General features: G+C 42.1%; 1 protein-coding gene across 3 annotated transcripts in view; it reads right to left on the reverse strand.

Moving 5' to 3' along the window:
• Positions 1-563: 563 nt before the first annotated feature.
• The window catches only part of PHF8 (PHD finger protein 8), a 109,087-nt gene continuing 93,285 nt past the window's right edge, over positions 564-16,365 (reverse strand). For 2 of the 3 annotated variants that reach the window (XM_040266046.1, XM_040266045.1), the window contains 3 exons: positions 10,491-10,600; positions 6,386-6,722; positions 5,393-5,481 (listed from right to left, as the gene is read on the reverse strand). In XM_040266046.1, the coding sequence (XP_040121980.1) occupies positions 5,393-5,481; positions 6,386-6,722; positions 10,491-10,600 (536 nt within the window). Of the gene's footprint in view, positions 5,482-6,385; positions 6,723-10,490; positions 10,601-16,365 lie in introns of all 3 variants that reach the window. The other variant, XM_040266044.1, reaches the window with a different exon arrangement.

Consider the following 16,365-nt stretch of genomic DNA (forward strand, 5'->3'; position numbering starts at 1 on the left):
GTTGTGGTCCTATAGGAAAGGAGAACTTTCTTTAGAGTTAAAAGCTGAAAATGGGGATAGAGAAGTGCAACTTCTATCTCTTGTGTTATATGAGTGGCTGACTCCATGGGTCAGCCTCCTGGAAATGACCTGGAATATCCACCCTTTATGAGATGCAAAAGTCCAGAAAAAGGTCAGAATCAACTACAGAATTGGGTGAAGACTTCCTTAGGGGAGTGGCATTTGATAGGGCATTAGAAGATGGTACCCTCCCCATGCTTCTTTCAGTAAAAAGAAAGGATCTTTTTAAAAAGCGAGTTGGATCATGCCATTTTCTGCTTAAAACCTTTTAATGGTTCTGTCGTTCACAGGATACAGTTAAGTCTTTGGACAAACATCAAATTACATATCTTCCATTATCTGAGGTTTTAAAATTAATATTGTGCCAAAAAAACTAACCAATTTTGATCGTATGACTTCTCAAACTACACATTCCCTCTTGGAGACTCTGTATGTTCCCCTAGATGAAAATCACAGCTACAGTTATACTAAATTGCCTGTCCTCTATATGCATGTGGGTTGTATTTTTTTTTTTTGCCTCCACTTGTTTTTTATTCATGCTATTGCCATAGTTTGGAATATTCTTTCCACTGTTCTCTGCCTGACTAATTAATTTTCATCCTTCAGCTTCAAACATCCCACTCACCCTCCCCCTGCCCCCCTCTCCCCCCACTCTGCCCCCAGACAGGAAGCCTTGTCTGAACTCCCAGCTTCCCCGACAGATTCCCTGATCAGTATCCTGTGCTCATCTCTGTTACCACACTGCACCATATGGTGCTCTTCTCCTCCACTCAGTTTACTGGAGAGCAAATGCCATTTCAGTCAACTGGTGGCTCAGATGGTAAAGCATCTGCCTACAATGCGGGAGACCCGGGTTCAATCCCTGGGTCAGGAAGATCTCCTGGAGATGGAAATGGCAACCCACTCCAGGATTCTTGCCTGGAAAATCCCATGGATGGAAGAGCCTGGTAGGCTACAGTCCACGGGGTCGCAGAGTCTGGACACAACTGAGAGACTTCACTTTCTTTCACTTTCTGGTATGAACAAGGTCTTGATGGAAAGGGAGGAGCCCATGTACTTGAGGCAGTGAATACAACACAGGCAAGCAGAAGTGTGTGTGGTGTGTATTAAGGACAGATCAGGACTAGAGATTCAGTTTGGGCATCACAGCACCCAGGAAATTTAGGAGTGACAATGCATTAGAGGGCTTCATAGCTGAGGTAATTCCATCTGACAAATGTAGAAACTGGTATCAAGACAAGCAATCTCCCCCAAATTACTCAGTTAGTCATTGAGAAGGCAGGTTCTTAGTGACAAGTTCTGTGCACTTTTCCACTTCACACTGGAGAGGACTGAAGTTGGGTGCTCTTGTTTTCTTTCCATTTTTCAGACAGAAGCCTCTTATCTGCTGGTACCTCCTATCCTATGAGGAGTAAGGTGACCAAGACTCTTATCTGCTAATCCAAGGCTGGTGACAGTGCTCTGTCCCCTTACTGGAAAGGGTGGGGCGGGAGTTGGTGACAAAAAGAACCCAGCCCACCATTCTTGCAAGGGCTCTAAAATCCCTCCTCTTTCCTGTTGCCTTTTTACCAGGAGACACAGTTCCCCATGCTCCAGACAAGAACCTTCTCTATCTAAATCCTGCCCAATGTCAAGATTCATTTTGGGAGAGCTGGGGTGGGGGGGAGTCATTTAACCAGTAGGTGCTAAACCCAGCCAGCCATACCCCAGTGACACAGAAGCAAAATCTCCAAGATAAAGAAATCCTGATTGGGTTCAAACTTCTTTTACAGTGACCCTCAGACAGTAACCAGCTTGCCTTTGGTCAGAGAGAGAGTCCAGGTGGTGATAAATTTGGAACTGAGGCTTCCAACATCACCCCTGAGGCTCTCCTCAGGACACACTCTCAATGCTACATCGTGCACACAAATGCTCAATAAACATTTACTGGGTCACCGAGCTGCTAAAGATCTTCTAACATGATGAGAGGAAAGAACATGGATTTTCAAGTCAGGCAGATCCTGCTATGGAAGGCCAGTGGCAAGCTTCAGTCACCTTCACTATAAGATAGGGCTAATAACTATCTCCTGGGGTTGTCAGTGAGGATTAAATGACATATCCCAGGTAAAATCCCTAGCCCAACCCTTGGCACAGAAAAGGCACTTAAATGGTAGCAGTTATCAGTGAGAGGTGCTAGAACAGAGTGATAGGATAAGAACACAGAGTGTGGAACCAGGTTGGCTCCACTTTGTAAGATATGTGATGCCAGAAGTTTCTTTTGCCTATTCCTTCATCAGTAGGATGAAGCTATTGGAGACAATGAAATGAATATAAATAGAATGCTAAAAGCAACATCTAGCACAAGGAAATAAGCATGATATGCTAGCTCTAATAATTACATCCTTTGCAGTGGCCCTAAACACAGTAATCAAGTACAGTATGGAGAAGTATGCCAGAGAGACAGAAGGGGAATAAAAAATAAAAACCCCACAACTCCACATTCACAGAAAGAAGATACAGCTATAGCCAGTAAAAATAGGCCATGGAAGCTATGGAAAGCCTTCCCAACAAACTTGTCAGGCCCCTTTGAATTGTTGCACGATTTTCGGCTCACTGTACTTTCGATTATCTGTTTTTGGTGTATGAACTGTGTCTCCTGTGAGGGCAGGGATCCTATCCCATCCCCACCTCAGGTATAAGGCTGGGCACTAGGGAAGAGCTGAGTTGATGGAAGAGACAGAGGGAATGTAAAGAGAAGGCAATACTCCTGGACCCCAACACCCCATCACTCCCACCACCACCACCAAAAAAAAAAAAAAAAAAAAAGAATGCCGAGCAAAGCAATTGCCAAGATAAATCACTTTTATCTCTATAGGAAAAGAAGGATCAAAAAAAAATATAAATTACATTAGTAACACAACATAAGAAAAAAACAGGGGGAAAAAAAAACAACAGAGAAGTCTGTATGATGCTATTCTAACCTGTTTATAAAAAGGCCCTGCATCAGAAATTCACAATCCTACCCACTTCTAAAAATATATTTAGACATGTACAGAAGCGGTGGGTTTGTTTTTAAATTGCTTTTCTGTAAAAATATATTAAAGGTAAATAGAAATCCTCTCTCCCTTCCCCCTTTCCAACCCCCAGCTCTGTGCTGGGGATTAGAGACCAGAGGTAACTCTCTCACCATGTTCTAAACCTTGGTTATGGCCACTCCCAATCCCTTCCCAACTCACTTAGAACCTGAAACATTAAAAAAAAATACACTAGCCTCTTTGGAAAAGCATAAATCTGAGGGTAAACTTGCTTTTCATTTAAAACACAAAACAACAAACAGCAGGCTCTGAGAGCCCAACTAAATTAAACAGAAACCCAGTCAAACTGAGGTTGGGTTTCAGCTCCACAGAAACTTTTAACAAAGAAACAGAGGGGAAAGAGGCCTGGAACCAGGGGGAATATGCTAGTAATTAGCTGCCTTTGAAAGAGCAAGGGGAGGAGGCTGTTAATGGGCAGAAGGGCTGGGGTCCTGGTCTTCGTTACAGCAGTCAGGGCCTAGTCAGGCAGTTGCCTACACAGGGACACAGGCTGCCCTCCTTCCCTCCCGTCACTACCTTCTGTTGCTCTGAAATCCCCAAGAAAAGCAAAGCTGGGCAGAAACAGAGGGGAAGGGAGTGGTAACCTCAAGTGCTAGGGGGGAGGTAGCCAGGCTTTTCTGCCTTTGGTGTGACTAGATGGAGGACTGCTTGGCCCTGGGGTCCCAAAAGACAGAAAAGGCAAATGGGGCTAAGGGACCCCTGATTCCAATGAAGGAGAGTAAATGTGGGGCTGTGGAGAAAAGAAAGACAAAATAGTGACATGAAGATGACTAAGGAAGCCTCCCATATTCCCTGCAGCCTGCATGGTAGTTGTTAGGTTCCCCAGAAGCACTGGGAAAACTGAGGTGACATTAAAGTGGGGGGTAGAGAACAAGGAGGCACTCCACTTGGGTAGTGCCAAAAATGGAGAGAGGGAGACATTCTCCATTCAGTCCAGGTCACCAGGGAGGGAAGACAGGCGGAGGTGGAGGGAGCTGGGGGAGGGCCAGGAAGGGGGTGGGCTCTGGACAATAGAAACATTCACAAAGGGAAGAGAGGGTAGGAGGACCAGATGATCTGCTCCTTTACAGAAGGGCATCACCACTCCTACACTCGGGGTTCTGAGTGACCCATCAGCACTCTGCTTGAGCATCTACCTGACATCTGGGAGTACAGAGCCCCAGGAGTGAAAGTGTGAGTTCTGTAGCCTTCTTCAGACCAAGACCTCAAGGTGGGGAGAGAAGCAGGGAGGCTCCTGATGGAGAATCCGAGATGAGCTGTCCTGCCACATCCTCTCCAGAAGGTCCAGGCTGTGCTCCGTGGTATAGGCGAAGGGATCAGGCCATTGAGCATGGGCTATCTGCTTCAGTGGCAGATGTTTTCAAGCTTCTGGGAGATGGTTTTTGCCTTCTGGTGCCCAGCCAAAGCTATGTGGATAATGTTCTGCAGGACCTCAAACTCCAGGCAAATCCCTGGAGCTCACCTTGGGAGAGGTGGCTTTGTCTCTAGTCACCCAAAAGTAGCTTCCTCCAACAGGCTACAAAGTCTCAATCAAAGTCTTGGGTGTTGGTCCTGTCCCCACCTTGAGAAGTGACAGGAATCTTTCTTCTTTCCAAAGATGAATGAAGTCAGCCCATGGGCTTTCTACGCCACCCTGGAAATGGGGCAGTAAGAAGACTCTGGGCCCTCCTCTTTATTTCCATGAAGCATTTGGCAAGAGGGGGCTGAAGCCAGAGCCTTCTCCCAGGAATGAGTCTTGAATGAGACACATCCACTGGGCTGAGGGGATGAAGGAGAATGGGCAGAGATGGGTAGGCTTCTGGAGATAGGGCTAGAGCTGCAGAAAGTGTTCTAGTGCTGGGCCTCCCACTTCATGACCAGGGAAACACCAAGGGGCCCAGGCTCTCCTCATGCTTCTTCTCACTCTGCCTTCCAGCTTTAATCGGGGATGAGAGTAAAGGGCAGACAAGGCTGGTGAAAGGGAAATGGATTGGAGTAGCAGAAAAGAGGGTTCTAGTCAGCTGGAAACCTCTCCCATTTACCTGCTACTCAGAGATATGGAAAAGAAAGGCAGGATGCTCTAGTGGAAGTGGGGAAGGGAGCTGTGGGAGTAGGTGAAGGGGCCCATGGGAGAGTCCGTGCCTTTGGTCAGTTCCAAGAAAGCAGGACAATGCGCCTCAGCACCTTGTCCGGGGCAGGTAGGATCCAGGAGTGCCCCGAGAGTTGACAATGGAGAAGGCAATGGGGGTGAAGGGGTGAGGGGCAGAAGACAAAGGGGCTCACAGAAGCAGTTTGCCATTTCTGTGGATTTTCAGGATACGGCCGAGTCTCTGCTTTGCTGTAGCCAGGCCCTTTTTGGGACGCTTTCCTGTGGGGGAAAGGAGAGGTAAGCAAAGGCTATGGCAAGGGTGATGGCAGCAGCTCCAGCACCAACTGTCCTTGAGCCATCCCCATCCTGTTCCTCTGCCCACAGAGCCTCCCCATCCTTATGGCTGGCTCCAGGACCATCTTGGGCCAAGAAGCCCTCCTTAGTTACTTCCATCCAACACCACATGCTTTGGCTCTTCCTTCTATCCTCCTGCAGTGGCTACAGATTTTCTGGTTACTCTGATTCTTTTTCCCCACTGATTTTTTAGTCCCAATCATTTTCCTTCCTAAATTCTGCAAGGAGGTGATTGTGCCTCCCCATCCTCTTATCCTGCCCATCAGGATTGAACAAGTGCCTGGTTAGTGATTATAGCTCAGTGTCCCTGAAGTTGCCACTCCCAGGGCCTTGCTTCATTAGAAACCCCTATCCTTGTCGCCCCAGTGCCACACCAATCTCATCACTCTTGAGCTGTGTACTCTCAGAGCCAAAGTGAGGAAAAGGAGAGCTTGAACCCTCTCAATCCTTTTCCCCCACATCAAACCATCTCCTATGTCCCATGTGAACTCTTCCATATTTGATCAATTTATCCCCTCCTTCATTCTCTCTGCCAGAGCCCTTAGCTTCTCCTCACTACAGCTTGGACTTGTGTATGAATCTCCTTCCTAGACTTCCCACCTTAAGCTCACCCTCCACTTTGGTCCACCAGAAAGATCTTTCCAAACTCATATCTGAGTTAATCTCTGCTTAACACCAATGTCTCTTCTTGAACTATGAGGTCAAATCCAAGCATCTTAGGTTGTCCATCAGTGTCCCTCCTGGGTGTTTTAATTTACCAGAGTGCTTAGGGTTTGAAGCCGGTGATCCTAAGATCTTTCTCAGTTCTACAACCATGTGGCAGTCATACCTTGTCCTGCTTGATTGCTCTGGGAGCCAACTGAAGGGCGCCGCTGGGTCAGGAAGACACCTGGGGCCATGGGTGTGGTACTGCGGTTTGCTTGGGCCATGCCAAAGGCATTGGGACGAGCAGTATACTCATGGTCAGCAAGACTTCCTGAGAGCGCTTCTTGTTTAGGCTCAGGAGGAGGCAGGGGCGATGAGGAGGTGAGAAGCTGGGGTGTAGCAGCCAGAGTTGGGGCTGGTACTGCCATGCTGAGATTGGGCTCTTGAGGGCGAGGCTGTTCTACCTCCTTCAACAGAGGCTTCTTCTTGATATATTTCTTCTTTTGGGCCTTCTGTAGCTCCTAAAACACAAGCCAAGTAAGAGGGGAGAATTTAGGAATGAATAAAAGAGAAGAAAATTCCCCAGAAAGGAAACAAGACGGTGGTCAGTATGGTTCCCCCACAACTACCCTGCTTAGCTTGGATGTATGTACATACAGGCCTTCCAATACTGAAGGTCCTTTAGTACCATCCATTCTTCACTCATCACTGCTACTAATTAGTACAGTGGCAACAGAAGGGTAAATGAGTTCAGAAACTTGGGTTTCGGTCCTAGCATTGCCATTTATGAGATGGACCAAGGACATGCCTAATAATAATAGCTAAATTTATGCTAGTAGCTGAGGCACTTTGAATGTTTGACCTCATATAATCCTTAGAACAGCCCTGAGAAGGAAAATCCCTGTTTACCCATGAGAAAACTGAGGTACAGGGATATTAAGTAACTTAAGCCCAAAGCCTCACAGCTGAAGAGTTGTTGGGTTCAGGTTTCAACTAGGTATATTAGAATATCCACCCTGCACACTTCTCAAAATGGGACATCTGCAAGTGAAAGAGCAGCAGCTTTGGAATGAGATAAATTTGAGTTTAAATCTATGCTTGTGCTCCCTATTTTGGATGACCTTAGTCAAGCTACTAACCTTTCTGAAATTCAATTGCCTCTGTAAAACGAGCAAAACACTAGCTGTTTTTCAGGGTTGTTGGAAACATCAAATAATATAACAACACATAGCAAATAATAGGTACTCAGTAAGTGGTAAACTATTATTTTATCTTCATCTCTTACATCTTCTTTCTGGTCTTTTTCTTTTAATAAAGGACAGTCCTTCAGGTTACTAGATCTTAAAATCTCAATTTTGGATGGAAAGGATGAATAAGGAGTTGTGTCACTTCTTGCAATATATTGGGGTTCACCCATCCATCCCTCTATGGATATACTATCCACGTGTAGTAAGTACCTTTATAATGAGTACCTGGACCCCTGAGAACCTGGAAAAGTGGTGCTGGGAGCATGTGAACGACTTCACCTTCTGAAATGCTAAACAGCCACACAGACCAACTCAGTAATTACATTTCTTTGCCTTCTCTTGGCAACACAGGCCTATTCCTGCCTTTGGAAGATCTGACAGGCTGTGGCTACCATAGGAATTTCTAGGGGACAAGAATAATAATATTAGTAATACATGCCAAGCACTGTTCTATAATTTAACTCATTTAATACTCATATGAAACATGAGAAAGAAGAATTATAATTTCAATTTTATGAGCAGAAACTGGCACAGAAAGATTAAGTCATTTTCCAGTTCTCTTGCCTAGAGAACTCCATGGACAGAGGAGCCTGGTGGGCTATATAGCCCATGGGGTCGCAAAAAGTCAGATAAGACTGAGTGACTAACATACACACATATAGGAACAATAATAGGAGGGATGAATAGAGTTGAGTCACATAATCCCAAACTGGGAACCATCTGTCTTCAGAGTCTCTTTTCTCAAAGTGCTCGCTACTCCATCAATACCAAGAACTCTGTTTCTGACCCCATTTCTCTCATCTGAATCCAGAAATTATCTCTTCACACCTAGGTCACTTAAATTTTTATACCTTTGTTGCTAATCTCCTTCTCATATATTTCATCCAGATTCCCCCACAGACTAATCTATCTTATAACAGGGCCACTTTTACCTTATCAATTCCTTTGTTCAAAAGGCCATTACCCAAGTACAAACTCCCTGGCCTGACATTCATGGTCTTCCACAGTCTTGCCACTTATACCTAGCTAACCCGTAATGATAATGATGAAAAGTTAATGTGGCTATAGTACTTACTCTGTGGCAAGTGCTGTTCTCAGAGCTTTTACATATATTACCTCATCTAATCCTCAGATAAGAGTCTATGAGGAAATCGAGGCACAGAGAAATTGTTACTTGCTTAAGTGAAAGGGTGAAGATTTGAACTCAAGCAGCTGGCTCCAGAACGCATTTTTTAAATTCTATCTTACTCCATTCCCCAGCAAGAAGTCTATAATCCAGAAAGATCTGTTCATCCATCCATCCATCCATTCATTCATTCAGTCAACAATGACTAAACACATGCTGTAGGGATACCAAGTTAAATTAGACATGTCCCCACCCTTGAGGCCCTTACAGTTTAATAAGAAACACAGAAAAGTACACACTATTAAGTACCATGAGAGAATGCTATGGAAGCACAGAAGGCCACTGAAATAAACTGGTGGTGGATGGCGTGAAGGGGTGTTAGGTAAAGGCATCTAAGAGGGCATGATTCCCAATGTGCAGAGGGTACAGTTTGTGCAAAGGCACAGAGGCCTGAGACAATCTAATACAAAGAATGAATATAAATACTGTAATGCAACAGTATGACTGGTATAAATGGCATACATGAGGGGCTGATACAAGGTCAGGGAGGAGAGGTAATCAGAGAGCAAATCAAGAGGGCCTTGTGTGCTGTGTACTAAGGAATTCCCTTATCCTGGAATGCCTCCCTATCCCCTCCAAAAGTTTAGCCTGCAAAACCCTTCCCAAATTCAAAACCTCTTCTTTGAGGTCATCCCTGATGAACTCAACCAGAAGTGAGCTCCTCAGAAGGGACTAAGAGTAGTTTTTACAACTTTAATTAATTTGTTTATTTAAAGCAGTCAAATCTCTCTCTCTCTCTTTCTCTCTCTCTTTTTTTTCAAATTACATCTTACATGATACACATAACAGAGAGAAGTTCTGGACAAAGAATGGCCACTTGGCCTGGTTGGTTTCTTCTGCTGGCTCCCATCAAAAGTCTCCAAGATATTTCTAAGTAACTAGAACTTCAAAGAACATCATATTAAAAACATCATTCTATTAAAATTTAATTTAAATAAGATATAATTACTGACTCATATAGACATTTAATTATTTCATTTTATTTAAATAGCAAGTTACATGAAATTTGAAGTTAGAGGATATGAGTTTGAATCTTATCTCCTCCATTTACTGGCTGCATTATCCTGGACTAGTCACTTAAAGAGAGCCTCGTTTTCTTCACCTGTAAAATGATGAAAATACCACCTACTGAACAGGGCTACTGGACAGATTACATGAAACATTGTACATGGAAGCACTTAACATAAAGCTGATGGTGAATAAATGCTCTAAGCTACACGATGTGGGATATAAGGGGGTGTTGATAAGGAGAGAACCATTAAGACTCACCTCCAACTGCTCCCAGGTGGAGAACATTTAAGAACTTTGAAAACTATAACATGCTAGGAAGTCAACTTGATTCTAGGGCAAAACTGGGTGGGTGAAGCTTTCTTGGGAAGCAGAGGGTGAAGATCAAGGCAATAGGATCTGGTATAGAGGATAAGAAAAGCCTCTTTCCGAAAAACAAAAACAAAAACAAATTCCCATACTAACGGGAGACTGAGAAATTGAGTGTACTCAACTGAGTCACCTCCTCAGAGCTTCATCTGAAGCCAAATGCTCTCACCCAAGGACATCCGGTCCTTCCCATATGAGAGGTTTTTACACATCCAAGCTATATATGCAAGGGCTTTTCTCTGGCTCCTTATTTTCTTTCACCCTAAATCATGTCAACTGTGTGACCTGTGGAAGTAGCTTTGTCATTTGGGATATGTAGGATATAGAAGAGAGCTGGAATACTGCCATGGATAAAGATCACAAGTTACCCACTTCCCAATGAGAACAGTGGGATCCTATCAGCCTGAAGGTCTGAGTTTTGAGATTCCAAGTCAAACTGCAATCAGTGGCAGAGCCATTGCCTAAGTGTCAGCACCTACCTGCTGGGCCAACTTTGCAGCTGCTGCAGCCAAGCCTGTCTCAATGGAAGCTACCCGGGTCCCCTCACGCACAGGACGGTCCTGCTTCGGTAAAGTTGGGGTCACACGGGCTGCAGAGAGAACAGGATGAAGGCATTTATCTGAATGCCAATCATATTCTTGACCCCTGAGCCGCCAAAAGGTGTCTCCTTAGTTTTCCTCCATTTAGCTTTTTACAAAGTCAGATTTTGCTTCCCAATGGGTAAAAAGCTAATTCACGAATGCCCAAGGTACACAAAACACACACTGATTAAAAGATAAAAGTTAATTTCCCTGAACTGGCATGTAAAGTTGTCCATGTTCTGCTCCCTACCTACCTCCCCAATCTTATTTCCACTCCTATACCTTCAGCTTCTACAGACAGAATGGTTTCCTTATTATATATACCTCCAGAACACATACAGCTCATCCTCTCCCCCTGTGCCCTCATCCTCACCATCCACACTGCCTCGAGTACCCACTTCCCTTTTGTCTACCTCTTTAAAACCTGCCCAATATTCAAAGGCAAGCCAAAATCAATCTTCTATGCAAAACATCTAGGGCTTCTTTGGCTCACACTGACCCCTCCCTCCTTTGAACTTATGTACAAGTCACTTAATACATAGCACATACCATCCTGTCTCATTCCCTAATGTTAAGGTGTGCTATTGTGTCTAATAACCAGGCTATGAATTCCTGAAGATCATCTTCTTGTAAAGCCTTTTTTATAATGTCTTAACAATCTTGAATGAAAAAAGTTATTCATCCCACAGTTTATATAGCCATAGATGATGAGGGAAAGCTCTTTACAGATGGCAGCTAATAAATGTAGAAGGAATAACAAAATTGGAAAATCACAGGTTTGACATTTCTCCAAACACATACAGATGGCCAACAAACACATAGAAAGATGTTCAACATCACTAATTATTAGAGAAAGGCAAAGCAAAACTACAATAAAGTATCATTTCACAGCAGTCAGAACGGCTATCATCAAAAAATCTAACAAACAATAGATGCTGGAGAGGATGTGGAGAAAAAGGAACCCTCTTGCACTGTAGAAAGAAAGAAGAAAGTGAAATCGCTCAGTCGTGTCCGACTCTTTGTGACCCCGTGGACTGTAGCCTACCAGGCTACTCTCTGTCCATGGTATTCTCCAGGCAAGAATACTGGAGTGGGTTACCATTTCCTTCTCCAGGGGATCTTCCTGACCCAGGGATCAAACCCAGGTCTCCCGCATTGAAGGCAGATGCTTTAACCTATGAGCCACCAGGGAAGCTCTTGCACTGTAGATGGGAATGTAAACTGATACAGCCACTATGGAGAACAGTATGGAGATACCTTAAAAAAACTAGGAATAGAAAGAACTACTATATGACCCAGCAATCCCACTATATATCCTGAGAAAACCATAACTGAAAAAGACACATGACCTCAATGTTCATAGCAGCACTATTTACAATAGCTAGGACATGAAAGCAACCTAGATGTCCGTCAACAAATGAATGGATAAAGAAACTGTGGCACATATGTATATAATGGAATATTACTTAGCCATAGAAAAGAATGAATTTTAGTCAGTTCCCGTGAGGTGGATGAACCTAGAACCTATTATACAGATTGAAGTAAGTCAGAAAGAGAAAAACAAATATCACATATTAACACACATATATGGAATCTAGAAAAATGATACTGAGGAAACTATTTGCAGGGGAAGAATAGAGACTCAGATATAGAGAATGGACTTGTGAATACAGTAGGGGAAGGAGAGAGGGGGGTGAATGGAAGAAGTAGTGTTGACATATATACACAACCATGCATAAAACAGATAGCTACTGAGAAGTTGCTACATAACACAGGGAGCCTAGCCTGGTGCTCTGTGATGATGACCTAAAGGGGTGGGATGGAGGGAGGCGGGGGGAGGCTCATGAGGGAGGGGATATATGTATAATTATGGCTGATTTGTGTTATTGTATGGTAGAAACCAACACACATTGTAAAGCAATTTCCCCCAATTAAAAATGTTTTTTTTTAAAAGAAAGAAAACCACAGGTTTGCAAGCCCTAATGAATTAACTGATTTTAGGGAACTGGATATTCAGATAGTACCAAAGTATTATCTTACAGATTACTTGCTAGTCTCAAAAGAGAAAAAAAAAGGATTTTACAATGGTGAGATCAGGAGTTCACCTCTTACTGTCACTAACAGCAAGATGGCAAACTTCATGCAGCTCCTAAATGTAATGTAATAGGAAATTTACAGCATCACCCGGAAGTAGTTTTGCCAAAGACCTGACATCAAGTAAGCAGTTCATATTACTTCCAGTTTTCAAGAAACACAGAGATTTTTAAAAAATTAAATGACACTGAGGGCTACATCATGTCACAAGGAAGCAAACAAATCTAGAAGGTGGAATGTCCTACAGGACAATTACACTAGTTTTTGTAACAATTCAACAGCATCAAACAAGAAAGGAAGGGCTTTCTCTCGATTCAGAGAGATTCAAAAAACAAGACAGCCAAATGCCATATGGACCCTGTTTAGATTCTGATTTAAACAAATCCACTATGAAAGTACTTTTTTGTTAGACAGTTAAGGAAATTTGATTACAGAGTTAGTATTAGGTAACATTGAGGCAAATTATAAAATTATTACATTGTTATATATGATGACAGGACAGTGGTTATGTGAGCAAATGTATACTTTAGAGATGCATACTGAAGTATGTGGTGGTGTGGAGAGGGAGGGAGTGACAGTGTCTGGGATTTGCTTTAGACAGTTTTAAAAAAAGAAAGTTATAGATGAGTCAGATATGGCAAAATTTTTATAACTTGATTCTCAGTGGTGGATGTATGGGATTTCACTTTTTTTAATTAATGAAAAAAATGTCATAGGAAAAAAAGAAGTGGTGGTACTATTGGATCTATATTTGTCAATGTATGGCAAAACCAATATAGAATTGTAAAGTAAAATAAAAATAAAAAACAACAACAACAACAAAAAAATAAGATTCCTTGGTTGGTTACCTATTGTTATTACTATAAAGGAAACTTTCTGTATAAGCAGTATGCCAGTTCTAGAACAGGCAATTCAGGAGGGTGAAGTCCTTTTTTAAAAGGTAATGTTTTACTTGTTTTAAAAATGATCTGGAGCCAACCTAGCAAAAATGTTACTGCACAATTTTCAGTCATGGATTCTTGGGTGTATTTTATAGTGTTCTCTATAGTTTTGTAGAGATTCCCTGGTGGCTTAGTGGTAAAGAATCTGTCTGTAATATAGGAGATGCAGGTTTGATTCTCGGGTCAGGAAGATCCCCTGGAGAAGGAAATGGCAACCCACTCCAATATTCTTGCCTGGGAAATTCCATTGACAGAGGAGCCTAGAGGGGTCCATGGTGTTACAGAAGAGCAGGACACAGCTTAGCAACTAAACAACAACATAGCTTTGTATGTGTGGTGGTTTTAAAACAAGACCCCAAATTCTTTGACATTTTTCCTATTAATAGGTGGGGGGGGGTGGTCTATGTTTCCTCACACTGAACCTGAGCAGACTCATTTGTAACCTATAGAATGTGACAGAAGTGACACTGCCTGACTTCTGAGACTATGTCAGAAAAAGCAACTTTAGTTTCTATGTTGCTTCTTGGAACACTCACACTTAAGAGCCCTAAGCAGCCACATAAGAAGTCTGATTGCCTTGAGGCCATCAGGCAGTAAGGAAGCTATTAACCGTCACACACAGAGGTCACATAATGGCACTCTGCTTGGTACTTCTGGTCTTTGAGTTTTCCCAGCCCAGGCACCAGACATCAGTTAATGAAATTTCAGATGATCCAAACTCTTGATCATCCAGTCTTCAAATTATTCCAGCTGAGGTCCCAGACATCACAGAATAAACACAAGCTGTCCCCCTTGTGTCCTTTCCAAATTCCTGACCTGTTAACACATGAGCAAGTTATTTTAATCTGAAAAAAAAAAATTAACCTCCTGACCAGACCTGGATTTTGGGGGAAAAACTATAAAATACATTTTGTAGGGATAGTTGAGGAAATCTGATCATGGACTGGGTTATTAAAAGATCTTAGGGAATTAACTATTAAGTAAAACAAAGGTAGTGTGGTTATGCAGGAGAGCATTCTTACTCAGGAGATACTGAAGTACTAAGGGGTAAGATACTATGTTATGGTGGCTGCACAGTGAAGTAGCTCAGCAAAAACTATAGACAGATAGATAATAGATAATGAAGCAAATACAGCAAAATATTACAACTGTAGGATGAAAGTATTGAGAATATGGGTGTTTATGTTCTCTCTTACATTTACACATTTGAAAATTCTCATAAAATTTTAAATAATGAATAAGATTAAGTGGTTATAAAAAACAAATGAAATGTATAATTCCTGAATAGATCCTGGCTTAAATAAGCAAATTATATAAGATAGTTTCGATATAACTGGGGCAAATTTGAATAAGCATTTGGTATTAAATGATATTAGGAAATAAATGTTACTTTACTCAGGTGTCAAATGACAGTACTATGATTATAGAAGAAAAAGTCATTTTCATAGAGATGAATACTGAACCATAATATTTAGTACGTCATGATGGAATGACATCACCAAAAATGGCAGTTAAGGGCTTCCAAAATTTCACTTCTGAATGCAGAGGTGCTGTGAGCATAATCTGGAAAGACTTGAGAAATACTAAGTACTCACATGTGGCTGACTTTGAGGCTCTGCAACGTAGGAAGTGAAGGCTAAGGCAGAGTTGTAAGTTGTCTGCCTGAGTGCTGAAGGTATGTCCCAACATGCACACAGAGCCCTTTGTCAAGCCCTGGAAGATTTATTGGTTCCAGGCATTTAAGGAAATCACCATCCAATTATTAGCTGACCACTAAGCTAACTGAGTAGAAACTTCTACTTTAGTGATTTTTCTGAATAAATTCCATAAATAAATAACAAGTAGCAACAAAACAAACCCTAGGGATTGAAGTATGGAGTATCTGATTTCCAGAGTTGTTGCCACATTAACTTAAACGTTTAGTTTTCAAAAGTATTTAGAAGATATGCAAAGAAACAAGAAAGGGTAGCAACACACAGGGAAAAAGTAACCAAAAAAAAAAAAAAACCCTCCATGACTTTCTAAACAAAGTTGGACGTACTAGACAAGGACTTTATACCACCTATTTCAAACATGTTCAAAGAGGTAAAGGAAATCATGTCTAAAGAACTAAAGGAGAATATGAGAATGATGTTTCACCACATAAAGAACACCAAGAAAGGGACAAACCATAAATAGGAAGCAAATGGATATTTTAGAGTTGAAAAGTAACTGAAATGAAAATTTCACTAGAAGGTTTCAACAACAGATTTGAGTAGGCAGAAGGAATATTCAGTGATCTTAAAGAGAGGTCATTTGAGATTACCCAGTCTAATGAGCAGAAAGAAAAAAGAATGAGGAAAGTGAGCAGAGCCAAAGGGATCTGTGGGATGTGATCAAATTTATCAACATAAGCATATGGGAGAGACAAAAAGGAGTGAAAAGAATATTTGAAGAAATAATGGCTGAAACATTCCCAAATTTGATTAAAAAAAACTAACCTACATATCCAAGAAGTTCAACAAACTTCATGACAGATAAACTCAAAGAGTTTATATATCATAACCAAAGACAGAGGATCTTGAAATCAGCAAAAGAGAAGTGACTCATAAAAGACTTACAGTTTACTGATCATCAGAAGCCATGGAGTTAGATAAAAAGCAGTAGGATCACATAATGAAAGTGCTCAAAGAAAATCACTGTCAACCAAGAAATCTAAATCCAGCAGAATTATCCTTCAAAAAAGGAGAAATCAGAAT

This window comes from Oryx dammah, unplaced genomic scaffold (assembly GCF_014754425.2).
Source record: "Oryx dammah isolate SB20612 unplaced genomic scaffold, SCBI_Odam_1.1 HiC_scaffold_23, whole genome shotgun sequence".
NCBI lineage: Eukaryota > Metazoa > Chordata > Mammalia > Artiodactyla > Bovidae > Oryx > Oryx dammah.